This window comes from Pantherophis guttatus, chromosome 7 (genome assembly GCF_059756535.1).
Source record: "Pantherophis guttatus breed Tessera chromosome 7, ASM5975653v1, whole genome shotgun sequence".
NCBI classification, from domain to species: Eukaryota; Metazoa; Chordata; class Lepidosauria; order Squamata; family Colubridae; genus Pantherophis; species Pantherophis guttatus.
The window spans coordinates 60420932-60437650 of NC_142069.1; the positions used below are offsets into that span (position 1 = coordinate 60420932).

Genomic DNA, 16719 nt, shown 5'->3' on the forward strand with positions numbered 1-16719 from the left:
ACAATGCCTGCATTTCCCGTGGAGCCCTAGTCCACCTGCACAGCTGGTGTGTCTTGGCTGAGGAAGCGGAAATCAACCAAGCTCGAAACTAGTACCATGCAAACCGCTCCTGAAAGAGATCCCCACTGGAAGGGAGAAGGGAGGAAACCAAACCTCACTCTGCCCCACCACACTCAGCCACCTGCTTCCGTTGCAGGAAGGAAGGTCACTGTGCAAACAAGTGCTGTGTGAGAATGTCCACCTGAAAGGGGGAGAAGCAGGTTGGAGGGAAATCATCAAAGCCACCACCACGTTCCAAAGATATCACCCTGTAGTCTAGGAAGTTAATTGAAACTGAACAGAGATGGGCAATATGGAAAAAGGAGTTAGGTGGGCACTCCTAACTTGGAGACATTTCTTGGAAGGAAGTAAAATACTTTTCCAAGTATGGACCAACCACAAGAACCTGGAACACTCAAAGCCCCACAGAAAATGTCTCCAAAACAAGTCCGGTGGGCACAGTACTTCCAATGCTTTAATTTCCCTTTGAAGTATTTACCGAGTGGGAAAAACTTTTTGGCAGATGCCTTGTCCAGACCACCACAATACAAGTGTTAATGCGGAAGTAATTAATCCCATGATCCTAACCTCCCAATTAGCAGCTAAGGTTGTCACATGCTCTCAGGTGAAGAATGACCCCTTCACCTTAGACAATGTCACCACCACAGATTTCAAAAAAGCCTTTAAAATGGTTGAGTTGTTTAGTGCCAATAAACATACTTGCATAATAAAAGAGGGATTAGTTTGGGTTGGAAATAAACTGTATGTCCCAGCTAGGTAAAGTCTGCGAACTATGCAAGCTTGTCACAACTCCAAATTAGCTAGTCACTTTGGTTTTGTAAAAACATTACTGAACATTACTTTACTGAAATGGCAATTCTGGTAGCCCTCATTAAAAAAAAGGACATAGAAGTTATGTAGCAAGCTGCCCCATTTGCCCTGTGGCTAAACGCAGGCAGGGGAAAATCCCCGTTCTACTGCAGCCAGTGGCCGACCCTTCAGCACCATGGAGAAAGCTCTCCAAGGATTTCATTGGTGAATTGTCCAATAGTTCTGGAAACACAGTGATCTGGGTTGTCACAGATCTTTTCTCAAAAAAAGGTTTCATCCCATGCCAAAAGAGCCCTACGGTTAAAGCCTTGGCTAAATTGTTTTTGGTCCACATTTGCCGCTTGCATGGGGCCCCACGATGTATTATTTTGGACAGAGGGGTCCAATTCATGTCCAAGTTCTGGAAAGCTTTTTTGAATCTACTTGGGACTGAGCAGGGACTTAGTTCTTTTTTCTTTTCTTTTTTTCAAAATATTTTTTATTTTTTTCCAACATAAAACATAAAATATATCTCTTTCAAGAGCGAAGTCTCGATCCGGTCATAGATAGGTACAATCGCTTAATTTTTTTAAAAAAAAGCTCCATTCACAATTTTCCATTACATCTTTTAAATTTAAAAATCAAAACATAAAATTTTTTTAAGATAAATTCTAGTGTCTTGATCAGAACCATTCTATTATATCACCACCAATTTAATTTTCAAATACAAAATGGGCATTGTTATGCCCATTTATAAATTCAATTATTTCTGGTTCTTTTCCAAGCTCCCTTCATTACGCCTTTTAACATCAATATCAAAACATAAACAAAAAATATTCTAACCTCTTGATCTAATTACTTACCGTACAATTTTCACCATACATCTTAATTGATTAATTACAGCTCTATTTTTATTTCAATTTATGAATCAAAATTCTATCCATATTTCTTAATCTCTAGACCCCTTCATCAAATCTTTAAATCTTAAACTTTATCTGTTTACCTTTAGTTTTACATATTTCATATTACACAAATTTATCTCAAAATCTATATCCTCCTCCATATCTCCTCCTGTTGTTTGGCTGATTTCCAGCATATTATTGTTTTGGCTGATTTACAGCATATTATCCTCCATACCTCCAGCTTTTGTTTGGCTGATTTCCATCATGCTTTATTTTGGCTGATTTCCAGCATAATCACCTCCATACCTCCACTTGTTGTTGGCTGATTTCCAGCATATTGTGTTTTGACTGATTTCCAGCATAATCTCCTCCAAAACTCCCACTATCGTTTTGCTGATTTCCAGCATCTTCTCTTCCATTTCTCCTTCTCTTATTTGGCTGGTATTACCAGCATGCTTTCCTCCATGCCTACATCTATTATTTTAGCTGTTTTATTTTAACTAATTCACAACTTATTACGAAAATTGCTTTTTCAACACATTCTCCCACAATTTTTAACTCAACATAAATTTTAACAGATATCTTCTCACATATTTTCTCCTGGATTATAAATTTCCTTTAAAATCATCTCTCTTCATATTTATTTTAAAACTCAAAAATTCATTTAATATTTATATACTTATATAGTCAAATTCAATAGAAATGGAAGTAGAAAGAGAAAAAACGAAAAATAATAATTGTAATAAAAATAAATAAAAAAGGAAACAGAGAGAGAGAGAGAAGAAAAAATAAAGATGTAGCAAAAAGAAAAGAAAAAGCATAAGAGAAAAGAAAAAGGAAAAAGGAAAAAGAGGGGGGAAAGGGGGGGAGGAGAAAGGAAACACCTGACTATATTCAAACTTCAAATAAACAGAAAGCGTTACATCCATTTTAATCAAACTGTATTTTTCTTATCTTGCTACCCAGTATATTCCATTTTTTTCTTTCTCCAAACTATCCAAAAATGTTTCTTTTCAATTTCAATATTTATCAAAATTATAAGCTCTGTAAGGTTTAGTTCTTTTGTAGTATGTCAACTTGCAAAGCTTTCAAGTTGCCATGAGCAGGAGGGAGAACTGAAGTGAATTCCATACATTCTGCCTGACCACAATCAGAAGGAGGGTGTTAGGTTTCACAGCCAGCCAAAGTGGTTAATTGTAGAATGTGATTTATGACATGGCCAGAGAGGAGGGGAGAGACAGGGTCATAGGGGAATGTAAATCTATGTGGGATCAGTCCTAACTGCATCCGAGTATTGCCGGAATGTTGCTCCTAATAAATGACTGTATTTCCTTTGAAGTTTGGATCATGGCTCATGAATTAATTACGTCATCTTTCGGAAACTTGACATAGTAATTATTCCATATATGGTATCATCATCTCTTCTTCTGTTGCCACGCCTTTTCCTTTTGTTGCTGTGCTCATTAATTAATTAATTAATTTTAATTGTTCCATTCCACTTTTTATCTCCAACCCACAATAAGTTCTCCAATAGACAGATTGGATATCTCCAGAATCAAGCCTCCTTAGTTTTTCCCAAAATAATCCAGTTTAAGTAACAAGACACAAAGTTTCTCCTTCCAGTCGCTAGCAATCCACAATTTATCACTTTCACTTCATCACAGCTAGTATCCATTTTGTCTATCGCCACTTGTCTTTTCTCCTTGCTTTAAAAAGTTCCTGTTTACCTCTTCTCCCTTTTTCTCTCTTCAAGAGTACTCCATTCTCATTAAGAAAAGAAAAAGTGCCAATTTTTTTTATATTTCCAAGAAAACGATCCTTCCAAAGCAGTCAATGATTACTATAATCCATTAACAAGTCTTTTCCTCTTATTGTTTATTTTGCAAAGTCCTTTTGCCCAGGTAGTTTATAGCCGTTAATTAAGGCTAGGGCACACTTGTTATAAATCAACACTTGAAAGCTGCTCCCGCCAGGGTTAAATCTCACTCACCCGGCATTCGTGTACATCACTCTGTTTCTCCACTTCTTCCTCCTGCACATCGCTTTTCCCAGTTGTCACAGCCTCGAGGCAACCACCATGGCTGTCGCTCACCCACCGCCAACGCAGAGGGCAATCCTCTGGCCCCAAGGAACCTGCCCATTCCTCTTGGCCATCCAAGGGGTCCCACTCTTACCCCCTGTCCCTACAGGACAGGGTAGGTCCGCAGACCTGCTAGTGGCAGCTTGACAGACGGGGTTTTCACGGGGCTCCTTAGAGCCCCGCTATTTCCCCGTCTGGATCGCCGCAACGCCAACCGGAGGTCATCTGAGCAGGGACTTAGTACTAATCATCCACAGACAAATGGGGCCATGGAATGAATGAACTCAGTTCTCGAACAGTACCTGCACTGTTTTATTAATTACCAGCAGGATAACTGGACTGAACGACTGCCTTTTGCAGAAGTAGCCTATAATAATGCAGTTCATGCTAGCACAGGTTTTACCTCTTTCAGACTGGCCACAGGGCCAGTCTGAAAGGGCTAGATATCACAGTGTGGCTGGCTGGTTCTCATAACAAAATAAACAGAAATGATTGGTGGATGAAATGGACTGTGGGTGGCCCATGGGGAAAGGGGAATGAAATATGGTGCTTTTCCACAGGAAGCCAGAGCTAGTTTCACTTCTTCTGTGCCAATGTGGATTTTTCACTAAAGTTTATACTCTTGGTAAAATAATGTCCCAAGTAAAAGGAGAGGAGAATTTACTGCTTTTTGTTTTCTTTCAGCACCCAGCCAGTGTGGATTCTACATGTTAAATGTTAAATTCAATAGCCAGATTCAATATAGGAGGAAAAGAACTTCATATCATGTTTAACTTTATAAAACATGGCACAAAAACACTAAGATTCTAATCTAAATAACAAGAAATCCCAGAGTGTTTTAAGGTGGAGAAGCTAAAATCATAATACAATCATATATACATTGCTTAAGCTAAATGACCATGTCTACTTAAATTTGGAAAAAGGATTTCAAGAAAAAAACATACCTTGAAAAAACCATGAGCGCTATTCCTTTGTCCCAACCAAAATGTAGTGCCAACTGGTAAATCCATATATGGTTTTTCCACCACTCTCTCATATATTCTGATTTTAAAAAAGAAAGGAGGAGTAAAATACATTTTAGAAGTCCTTTTCTTTCAATTCCTACAAATTACTGGTACAAATTGTAACTTTTAACTTACTTATTGCAGTTTACATGCAAAATCAAATGTGATGCACTGATTGCTAAGGACAGCCTGTGCCACTTGTCATCTGCCAAACTGTAAGGAAATATTTCTGTATGTGAACGATGGTTTTCTGAACGATAGTGCAATCTAATTTCATTTCTATGGCCGCTGCTTTCTAGTTCCAAATACCTGCATCAGAAATGGACCAGAAAGTTATGAAGCAATTTAACACCAAATAAATAGAAAACATACTTCTTTGCATACAAACTAAAAATGGACTAAAAATTCATAAAAAGTAAATGCTACATAGTTAGATTTTTCTCCTAAATTGTTTCAGTATGGTAAAGAATAAATCAAATTTAAAATTATATCAAAAATTAAACATATACAAGTAATCCTTGACTTACGACTACAATTGAGGCCAAAATTTCTATTCTTAAATGAGACATTTGTTAAGTGAATTTTGCCCCATTTTACAACCTTTCTTGCTATTGTTGTTAAGTGAATCAGTGCAGTTGGTATGTTAGTAGCCTGGTTGTTAAGTGACTCTGACTTCCCCATTGACTTTGCATGTCAGGAGGTCGCAAAAGGTGTTCACATGACTCTGGGACACAGCAACAATCATAAACATGAGCCAAGCATATGAATTTTGATCACATGATCATGGGGTTGCTGCAAAGGTCGTAACCTTGAAAAACGGTCATAAGTCACACTTTTTAGTGCTGTTGTCACTAAAGAAATCTTTCTCAAATGTCCTCAGGTCTTCTTTAGTTGTCTACTTTTTTTGTAGGTAGACTTCTACAACTTTGGGGAATGATCACTCTTTCAAAACTAAAAGCCCTATTTTATCTACTCTCACAGTCCTCAATAAATGTATTAGAAATAAATCTAATTTGCTTCAATAAAATTTGATATGCATAGGATTACTGCCCAAGTTAATGGCCATCATATCTTTCAGATTTATTTTAGGCTTCTCTAAGTTGGGAAAATTAGACTTCTTGGAGATGAGCTCAACTAGGTGTTATCCTAGCCAAGCATTTATTTATTTATTTATTTTGCCTTTGCTTTATTCCAAAACTATTTTTTCAATGCTTAATCCTGCTTCTTTTTTCCAAGGTCTCCCTTGTTATGTATGAAGTAGGTTTGAGACTATTTTTTTATGTCAGTTTGAATATATCATGAATACATAAATGTCAAGTAATGTATATTTTTCTGCATACCTGTGATCTAAATGATGAATAGAAAAAATAACACCTGAATTTAAGAGAGTTTGTTTGAGAGATACCAACATGGTAAATTCATGTTTATTTCTCAGTTTCTGGAAAGAAAGTTCAGCTTTCTCTGGAGATACTTTTATATTTCTTGCAGTTCCTGAAATGAAGCACAAACACAAAAAATATTCTAATTCATAAGCAAATTAGGCACAGAACCATCTTTACATTTCATTAGGATAAAAAAATTTGATTAGTCAAATACAAAAAACTTTCATTATTCATAACAACTATTCATAACTATTTCATTATTCACTATTCAACAACTATTTCATTATGTATTTCAGTGTGGAATCAAAATATTCATCCTCATCACTGAAATGCTATTTTTTAAAATTATGTTTAAACATTTATAGTTGTTTTTTTTTTACATATCAATATGTTGTTTTCAATTTCGAGCACAAAAATGATTCCATTTATTAGAATCATGTCTTTCTATAAATTTTCATCAAGGAGAGAAAATTAGTTTTTAATTCAGTTTAGGATCTTTAAACTGTTTGTTTTTGTAACACTATTGTATTAATTTTTAAATTACATTTAATTTCATTAGTATTTTGGTTTGCTAATTTCTTATTTTGTTACATAATATCAGTGTGAATAAATTATGGAGCAATTCAAATGTAATCACTTTAGTATTCATTCTTTTACCAATCATAAACTAAAATTATAAAGTATTACATATTTGTATTCTGTAAAATGTACACCAAAGTCTAAAAATAAATACAGTTTGTTCACCAAAGTTGGCAAAGGACAAAGAAAAATATTCAGGAAAACATGTATCTTACCCAAAGGTTAAAACACACTGCAGCTGTTTACAAAATACTGTGGCATTTACTCTTTGCAAGGAAGAGGTTGTAGAAAAAAAAATGCCTTTAAAAGCCTCTGGCGATCCCAGCTGAGTTGCCTGATCGTCAGAGGCTCCTGAAAGCATTTTTTTCTGCAACCTCTTAAGGTTGTAGAAAAAATGCTTTAAAAAAAAAAAAGTTGGCCATACCCACTCAGTCACATTACCCCGTCATGAGTGTTTCCAGGATTGCTGTGGCTATCTGCCTACTCACAAACAGTATGGTTTTAATCAAGCCATCTGCTGTTGGCAATTACCTGCAAGCCTTCCCCGCCCTAGTTAATTGCAGGTTGACTCCCTATATAAGCAAGGACCTTTTGCTTGCTACCTGGGCCTAGTCTGATCTAGGCCTAAATGCACAGCTCCTGCAGGAAGCTTGTTGCAACGCCGCAGATGGGAGAAGAATGCAGATAAGGACTCCAGACGCCGCTACAGAGAGACTCCCACGGATGCTTGCCTTTTGCTGTTTTGTAGCATGCAAGCTATCATTGGGACTGCTGTTGCTGGACCTTCTTCCTCCCACAAGCTTCAAGCAATGTTTGCTGTTTGAACTGTTTTTACTTCAGGTGACTTTCAGCTGTGAAGCTCGTGCTGCTCCCACTATGATGGCCTTGATGATGTATCGACGCCGAAGCTGCTTACCTTCATGCTAGCTTTATTCTTTTGTGAACTGCTTTGGTATTGTGGAGAGGGATCTAGGGAGATAGCCTTGTTTCACATACCCAGATAAGACTTTGTTTTTAATGTGTTTTCTTAAAGACATAGTGCCTTTTAAATGTTTTAAAGTAAATTATATTTTTACACAAGACGCCTCTGTCAGAATCATTTCAGTCTCAGTGCATTTACTCATGAGCTGGTTCACGGTCCGGGGTACCCCTCAACCCCATTTCGTCACACTTGGTAGCAGAGGATGGTTTAACGAACTTACGCTCATGTGGTAACGCGCTAGACTGGAATGTCTGCAGTTGAATAGATGTTGACTAGGGCAGCAGCAGCAGCACAAAGTATGAAGTCACAAACTGGACTGTCTGGGGCTCAGGCCAAAAATGTTTTGGCTGAAAAACCCCAAACTCTAATTGACTTAGAGAATAGTGGAGCTATAAGTTTTGGAGTAGAGGCCTCAACTCCTGAAGGGCCTAAGATAGTGAATAAACCATCATCACCAAAAGAGGTAGAGACTGGAAGAACGCCACTTCAGGTCTTGAAAACAAATACAGAGGTGGATGATGAGTTTAGGAAGGCAATCCTTCAGTTTTTAGGTTTGCCCACAGTAAGTCAGAACCCGACTGCTGATTCTAGTGAATTATTAAAGAATTCAGCTGTGAAAGGAAAGAAGATCGAAGTCCTACAAAACACCGGATCGGTAAGAGACTTTCAATCTTTTCCTAAAACCCCCACCTCAGACCATAAGTGGGTAATGGGGGATAACAGACTGCCTGATTCAAATGTTCCTGCTTCTTTGTTAAACCAGCATGGCCAAGTTGACATTGCGCCACCTGCTGTTGAAGCCATCATAGATCAGGCTATAAAGACTTTAGCTCCCTTGATGACATCAGTGACTTCTGCTAAAAATTTAAGAGACTCCCATGTTGAGCGTAAGGTTGCAAGTGTGATAGAAACTTTGGCAACCATTTTAGGCGATGGTTTGCAGGCACCATCGGCTCAACGAATAGGAGCTGCGCATCCCAAAGCCCCCCTGATGTCTGCGACTAATTCAGCGCACGCCACGAGTGGGATATATCCATCCGTGACGACATCGACATCCAGGACGGTTCCGGAGGCTACCTCAACTGAAGATAGGAATTTGGGAGCGCGTCCAAAAATTCCTAGAGATGTGCACCAGAGAGGACCCTCGAGTTTTTGTGATCAAGCCAGGATGAGTTTTGCATCCGCACAACGTGAAGTTTTAATCCCTCCCATTGGGGAGGAACGATCGTCAGAATGCCAGATGGAAGACACTGTGCTGTGTGCTTCCATTCCAATGCCTTATTGCCCGTTCCAGGACGGACCACATTTTGAACATCAATTAATGTCTATTTCCATGTTTAATAATGTACAGGCCCTTCCTCCTAATTTTAAAAGTTTAAGTGTGGGTGGAGGAAATTTTAAGGAATGGGTTAAAAGTATTCAAGTAATTTTAATGAAAGAAAATGCTTTATCGTTGCTGTTAAAACCCCCACCTAGACCATGGTCCTTAGAAGTTGATATTTTACACCATAAGGCCTTTTGTATTTTATTGATATCCATTAACCCTGCACTATATCCCAATATACCTAGTAACCTGACCGTAACAGAAGTTTGGGTGAAACTACATAAGCTATTTTGTTCAAAAAGCTCCCATGTTACAAACAGAGTTTATAGGGAGTTCTATTCCGCAAAGTTGAAGGCGGGAGTAGATATTAATGAACACTTATGTGAGTTAAACAGGTTAAGGCAGGAATTGATGTTGAGGGGGGAAACAGTGTCTGAACAAACCCTCATTACTGTTATACTCAATTCCCTTGACCCTAGCTGGGATAATTTTATATCGCAACTGGATAATGTTAGTTGTAATAACTTATCTTTAGAAGTGTTATCTGGCAGACTGATTGCTGAAGATAACTTGCGAAAATGCAGGGCGGCTTTTCACAAAAAGGAAAAACCTTTAAGAAAGCCCGATAGTTCAGATAGAGCATATACTATCGGAGAATGCTTCAATTGTGGTTCAAGAGAACATTATAGAAGGGATTGCCCACAAAATGTGAATGCTAGGGCATGTTCAAAGGCACCTTCTAATAATAAATGTAAAAGGAGGCCATTGCCTCCTGGTAGAAAGCCAAGTATAGATGTTCCTAACCACAGAAGGGGTAAAAAGCCAAATGGAGGCAACGAAGGGAACAATCCCAGGTTTAATGATAGCTCTGTAGGTATAGTGGAAACTACTGAGTCAGAGCTTACAAGGGAACAGCGAGAACAACTATGGTTAATGGACAGTGGAGCCAGTAACCATGTTGTCAGTGACCGAAGGTTGTTTGCTAATATGAGAAGGCATCAATCCATGGTCAAAGTTGCAAACGGTAAAAAGGTGAATGTTGTTGGCATTGGAGATGTTTATATCCCTGGGATAGGGAAGATTCACGGAGCATTGTATGTACCAGAGATAGATCATAATCTGCTAAGCCTGATGAGGATATCTGAGAACCCTAGAGTGGAGATTCTGTTCTCAGGAGGAACAGCTGTGATCAAAAACAACAAATGTGTGATTGGGGAGGTTTTGAAGATAGGTGGCTTGCCTTATTATTCCCCCAATACGAATGCTGAGTCCTGCAGTGATAGCAATTATGCTATCTCATTTGGTAGTAACAATGAATCACAGTTAGAACTAGGTGATGAGGATCAAGACTTTCACCAGAGGAAGCCTTGTAAAAACAAATGTAAAGTTAATAAAAAGTTTTTAAATTTTAACTTAGAGTCAGATAGTAGGAAACCTGAAAATGCTAATGCAATTGCTACAGGTGAGCCGTTGCATAATGAATGTGCTCACTTGATGCATCGTAGATTAGGTCATGTGAGTTTTCCTATAGTAAAGAAGGTAACCGAACACTCAAGGGGAACCAAGATCAATGACTGTAACACATTCCTAGACTGTTCAATTTGTAGGAGTGCAAAGTTGAAGGCGAAATCTGCGCCCGAGAAGTCTCAGAGGTACTCTGAACACCCGTTTCAGCTCGTCCACATGGATTTGGTGGGTCCATTCGCACCTTCCGTGGGTAAGAGACGGTACTTTCTTACCATAGTAGACGACCATAGCAGATTTGGATTCGTTTTTCCCCTAATGTCCAAGAGTGAAACGTTGACTAAGTTTAAGGAATTTTGTAACTTAGTCCAGAACCAGCACCAGGTCAGAGTTAAGAAGATCTTAACCGACAGAGGAACTGAATTTAATTCCAGGCAGTTCTCCAGCTGGTTGAGGAGTAAGGGTATAGCCCACTTACGCACCGCGCCTTACTCTTAAGTTTCAAAATGGCGTTGCAGAACAGCGCAGCGATGTATTACAAACTATGATGCGGTGCGCCCTAGAGGATTCCGGACTAGACTTCGCGTACTGGTAGAAGCAGTTAGATACGCGAATTACACCTTGAACCGAGTGTGGTCTAGTGTAGTGCAGAAGACCCCATACGAGGTGCTATACGGCCATAAGCCTAGCTTGGCACACCTCCACGTTTTCGGGGTGATGGCCCATGTTCATGTCCCGAAGGAGCTCAGGAGAAAGGGAGACCCAATCTCTGTTAAACTGAGATTTGTTGGTTATGAGCAGGGCTCCAAGGCATTTAGGTTTGCCTACCCTAACGGGAAATTAATGATATCAAGGTCTGCCACTTTTCACGAAGGGGCCAACTGGAGTAAGATCCATGCCAATGAGATTCTTACTCGGAACCCTTCCCGTAGTCGTCATAGGCAATCGGAGGATGTATCGGAAAACCTACCCGAGGATAGGGATACATCTGGTTCTGGGAAGCGTGCATCCCAGGCACCCTTGAAAGGGGTATTGAAGCGCAAGATGGGGGTAGCCAGGAAGGATAGGCGCCCAGCTTCTGAGACGCATAGTGATAGTCACGAGGTAGATGACTCATCGGACGACTCTGATGTAAGTGACTCCCCTAAAGGCAGACCAGTTAGGGTTACCAGGGGCAATAAGCCTAAGAGGTACGACGACTTTGTTACCTCAGTCGACCAGGTTTTGGCCACCCCTCAGAGATATGAGGATGTGTTGGCCTTACCTGACCATGAACGACAGAAGTGGCTGGCCGCCATGGATACAGAATTAGACAGCCTGAGAAGGCTCGATGTATTCATGCCAACAAGATTGCCCAAGGACAAGAGGGTGATCGGCACCAGGTGGCTTTTCAAGCAGAAGCCCATTGAAGGTGGGGGCTTTATCTATAAGGCGAGACTAGTGGCGCAGGGATTTTCGCAGAGATTCCCTGACGATTATGAGGACACCTTCTCGCCCACGGTGCGCCCTGAGAGCGTGAGAACAGCTCTCACCATCGCTACCATGCGAGGCGAACATGTATATCAGTTCGATATTCAGACCGCGTACCTGCACGCCCAGTTAGACAAAGAGCTGTACGTGAGGATTCCTCAGGGAGTAAGCCATCGGGAAGACGATGTGTGGTTGTTGAACAAGAGCCTATATGGCTTAAAACAATCTGGTAAGCGATGGTACGAGTGTCTCACAAAAAGCCTGAGAGAGATGGGCTTTTTACCATCGTCGGCTGACGAGTGTGTTTTTGTCAAGGAAGATCAGGGCATTAGGGAAACAGTACTGTTGTACGTCGATGACATACTATATGTTTGTAGATCAGAGAACAGGCTTAAGAAGTTCTCTGAGGACCTAAGTAAGAGTTTCGCCTTAAAACCATTAGGTCACATTAGCAAATTTTTAGGGGTGCAGTTCGTAAAAACCGAGAAGGGGTTTCGGCTCTCTCAGGAAGATAAGATTCAGGAATTGCTTAAAAAGTGTAGCATGGCAGAGGCGAAGCCATGCGATACCCCTATGGCAACAGACTTCCTTAAGAATATGTACACTGAGAGTACGGAGTTTGAGGATAAGACCCTTTACAAGTCCGTGATTGGGTCATTGTTGTACATTGCAAATTGGACTAGACCGGACATCAGTCTAAGTGTAAATGTGTTATCTAGACATTCTGAACATCCCACACAGTACCATTGGAGCGGAATCAAACGACTCCTGAGATATTTAAAAGGTACTGTGAACTATTCATTGTTATTGGAACCAGAAGCAACTAGAGAATTAAGATTGAGTTGTTTTTCGGATGCCGATTGGGCAGGGGATGTTAGATCTAGAAAAAGTACCTCGGGGTACATTGTATACCTAAATAGTAGCCCCGTGTATTGGTACTCTGGGAAGCAGAAGTTAATTGCAACCTCCACAGCGGAAGCTGAGTATGTGAGTTTGTCCAAAGCTTCCAATAACCTAGTTTGGTTTGATGATCTTCTGGTAAGCTTATGGAGGCAGCCCATGCAACCTATAAAAGTCTATGTGGATAACATGGCTGCCATTAACATATCGGAAGCCGATGCTGTAGGCCAGAGATCGCGCCATATTGATATACAAAACAAACATGTGAGGCAATTGGTGAGAACAGGTTTCATTAAGACTGTGTATTGTGAAACCAAGGAACAGGTAGCGGACGTGTTTACCAAACCGCTGCCCCGTGACCAACACCTCTATCTTCTGGGGAAAATGTCGATGGCTATGTGAATGTATTTACCATTGATGTATATATGTACCCAATGTAGAATGTATGTTTGTTAACCAGTCAAATAGCCGCAGAGAAGGGGATTGTCACGAGTGTTTCCAGGATTGCTGTGGCTATCTGCCTACTCACAAACAGTATGGTTTTAATCAAGCCATCTGCTGTTGGCAATTACCTGCAAGCCTTCCCCGCCCTAGTTAATTGCAGGTTGACTCCCTATATAAGCAAGGACCTTTTGCTTGCTACCTGGGCCTAGTCTGATCTAGGCCTAAATGCACAGCTCCTGCAGGAAGCTTGTTGCAACGCCGCAGATGGGAGAAGAATGCAGATAAGGACTCCAGACGCCGCTACAGAGAGACTCCCACGGATGCTTGCCTTTTGCTGTTTTGTAGCACGCAAGCTATCATTGGGACTGCTGTTGCTGGACCTTCTTCCTCCCACAAGCTTCAAGCAATGTTTGCTGTTTGAACTGTTTTTACTTCAGGTGACTTTCAGCTGTGAAGCTCGTGCTGCTCCCACTATGATGGCCTTGATGATGTATCGACGCCGAAGCTGCTTACCTTCATGCTAGCTTTATTCTTTTGTGAACTGCTTTGGTATTGTGGAGAGGGATCTAGGGAGATAGCCTTGTTTCACATACCCAGATAAGACTTTGTTTTTAATGTGTTTTCTTAAAGACATAGTGCCTTTTAAATGTTTTAAAGTAAATTATATTTTTACACAAGACGCCTCTGTCAGAATCATTTCAGTTTCAGTGCGTTTACTCATGAGCTGGTTCACGGTCCGGGGTACCCCTCAACCCCATTTCGTCACACCCCCCCACCAAGCCATGCCCACAAAATAAGCCACTCCCACAGAACCAGTAGTAAAAAATTTTAGAACCCACCCCTGTTTTGTGTTTATCTAATTTATTTCTATCAATTCAGCCTCTCTCAGTCTAAAATGCAGAAGTTGCTTCTTGTTACATTCTTAGCAGTTTTGTTTCCCATCAATGGATATAATATATCAATTTGCAGAATGTTCTTATCTGGTTGCCTGAGGCTATTCCATTTGGCTGGAAGGCAAGGTTTTTTAGCCTCTATCAATGGTTCTTTTTTTGTCCGTTTTCCTGGGTGCCTGATGATGGCACCCTTATCTCCACTGGAATAGTCACAAGGGTCACATGTTGACATACCACGGCATCATCGTCAGAGTCGGTCTCACTCTCCTTTGCTGGGGTCAGAGCTCCCAGCTCCTCCTGTGCCGGAGGGGTGAACTCAATGACCTCCAACCCCCCCCTCAAGGCTGTTTCACAATGCCTCGGTGCCTTTCTCAGACTTCTGACCACAAGTTTGGGGTTTGGCTTGGCTGAACAGCATTCAGCTGCTCGGTGCCCCTCCTTCCAACACTTGAAGCATGCTGTGGACTTTGGTTTGGGTGCTGGCCCACCTTTGACAGCTCTTTGGGGATCCTTAGGAGTGGTGGATAAGGAGCTGCAGTTGCCATAGTGCTGGTCTCTGACCAGGTCAATTTCCACCTCGTCAGCCAAGACATACAAGCACTTGAGCTTGGGAGACACAGCATTGATAGACGTCATCATTAAGCGCATCTTTGTAGCATTCCATCAGGACTTCCTGATTCCAGTCAGTCATGTGCAAGCCAGCTTGCAGAACTCCTGGGTGTATTCTGCCACCAATCTATGTTCCTGGTTGATGGTCTTCATTCGGGTCCTAGCCTTGCATTCAGCTAGGGGGTCTTCAAACCTCTGACAAAGGGCTACATAAATTGGTCATAGTGCCTTAATTGGGAGGCATTGTCATTGTGAAGGGAGATCATCCAGTCTGCTGCAGATCCTTCCAGGCCATGGTGACACATCTCACTTTGGCTATCTCGGATCCCAATTCATTCCCATACTCCTGCATGTGATTCCAGACCTGGGCTAGGAAGAATTCCAGAGCGATGGGATCCCCTCCGTATTTTACTCCCAGTAGAGGAACTTTAGGAATTCGGTGCCTCCGGGGGATAGCCCTCCCACTGGGGGGGGGGGGTTGAGCTGCTACAGCAGCTGCTGACTGAGCAGCTGCAACCATAGATGCCCCCTGTGGAGCAGCAGAGATTGCTGCCACCGCTGGAAGTGGCTGCTCCCCCCTCTGCCTGGTCAGTCTTTCCATATGATGGCAGAGCAGGCTTCTGGGCAAGGGCCCCCTGAGCTCTCCAGCACTTGATTGCTTCGTGCAGCAGTTGCAAAGCATAGGTTAGCATGAGGTCCTCTTTGTCAGAATCAGGCAGGGAAAAATCACCACACTGCCCTCTGGTGAGGGTCACCCTGGGTGGGTGCTCCTCAGGGTCTTTCAGCCTTCCTACACGTAGCAACCATCTGGATTGGAACAGTTCCTCCTCAAGTTGCAGCTCCTCCAGCCTTTCCTTCTCATCTTGGCCCCAGGGTGTCTGAGAGGTAGATCCCAGGGCTCCAGACTCTTCCTGGACATTGCCATGGGTCAACAGCGAGTGCTCAGCCACGGTAGACTGGAGTCTCCAGGTTGGCTGATAAAGCAGATCTTGCCTAATGTCAGGCCTGCCTCCATTCAAAACTCAAGAAAGAAAACCGCCAACTCCATTGAGTTAGAGAAGAGGTACTTTTACTAAGTTTGAAGTGATAGCAGCGAAAGCAAGGCAAGATCTGACTCAAAATGCACAAAAGTTACAGATTGAAAGTCATCCCAAATACCTCCCTCCCAGGGTCCATCACTGAGAGTCCAATCAACGTCCAGTATGCTATTGTGGAAAAGCCCATCTTTCTCCCATCTGGAGTTTCAGGACGGTTGGCCTTGACAAAGTGTAAACACCTCTCTTCAGTAGCGCCATATTTCATGAGTGCAAACCTCCCTTTCAGATCTCATGGGACTACACCAGCTCACTTCCCCTTCCCAAATACCCAAGGGCCCCCATCCCCATTACTATGGCAACTAATAACAAGCATGCTGAAGAAACCAATGCTGGAAATCTGACTGACAAGGTGCTTGATCTTCGAGTGTTGCTTCTCTGACTTGTCTCAGTTCTCTGTTTAGGGCATCCAATGCTTGGGAGATGGAATTTAGACTCTTGGCCAGGGTGAATGCCAGGCTGTTTATGCTCCTAGAATTATGTACTGCAAGCCCTGGCACCCCCAGTAGCAAAACCGCTGGTGCCACATACTCTGTTTTGTTTTGTTTTTTAAAATAATATTTATTGAATTTCCAACATTTAAGAACACAATACAAAAATACAACACACACACACACACACACAAAAACCCATGAAAAAACAACATAACAAAAAATTTCCACTAATAATAGCTTTTCTATATTGGTATCTCTATCATAACGTACATATTTACAAAATTTCTAATTCTATATATCTCTATCTTA

The 16719-nt window shown here is 41.4% G+C and overlaps 1 protein-coding gene across 22 annotated transcripts in view; it reads right to left on the reverse strand.

Moving 5' to 3' along the window:
• Window positions 1–16719, reverse strand: part of NELL2 (neural EGFL like 2) — a 382878-nt gene that overhangs the window by 236483 nt on the left and 129676 nt on the right. For all 22 annotated transcript variants that reach the window (XM_087873276.1, XM_034404437.3, XM_087873280.1 and 19 more), the window contains exons 3-5: window positions 6176–6326; window positions 4971–5144; window positions 4776–4872 (exon numbers count right to left, since the gene is read on the reverse strand). In XM_087873276.1, coding sequence (XP_087729402.1) covers window positions 4776–4872; window positions 4971–5144; window positions 6176–6326 — 422 coding nt within the window. The remainder of the gene's footprint in view (window positions 1–4775; window positions 4873–4970; window positions 5145–6175; window positions 6327–16719) is intronic.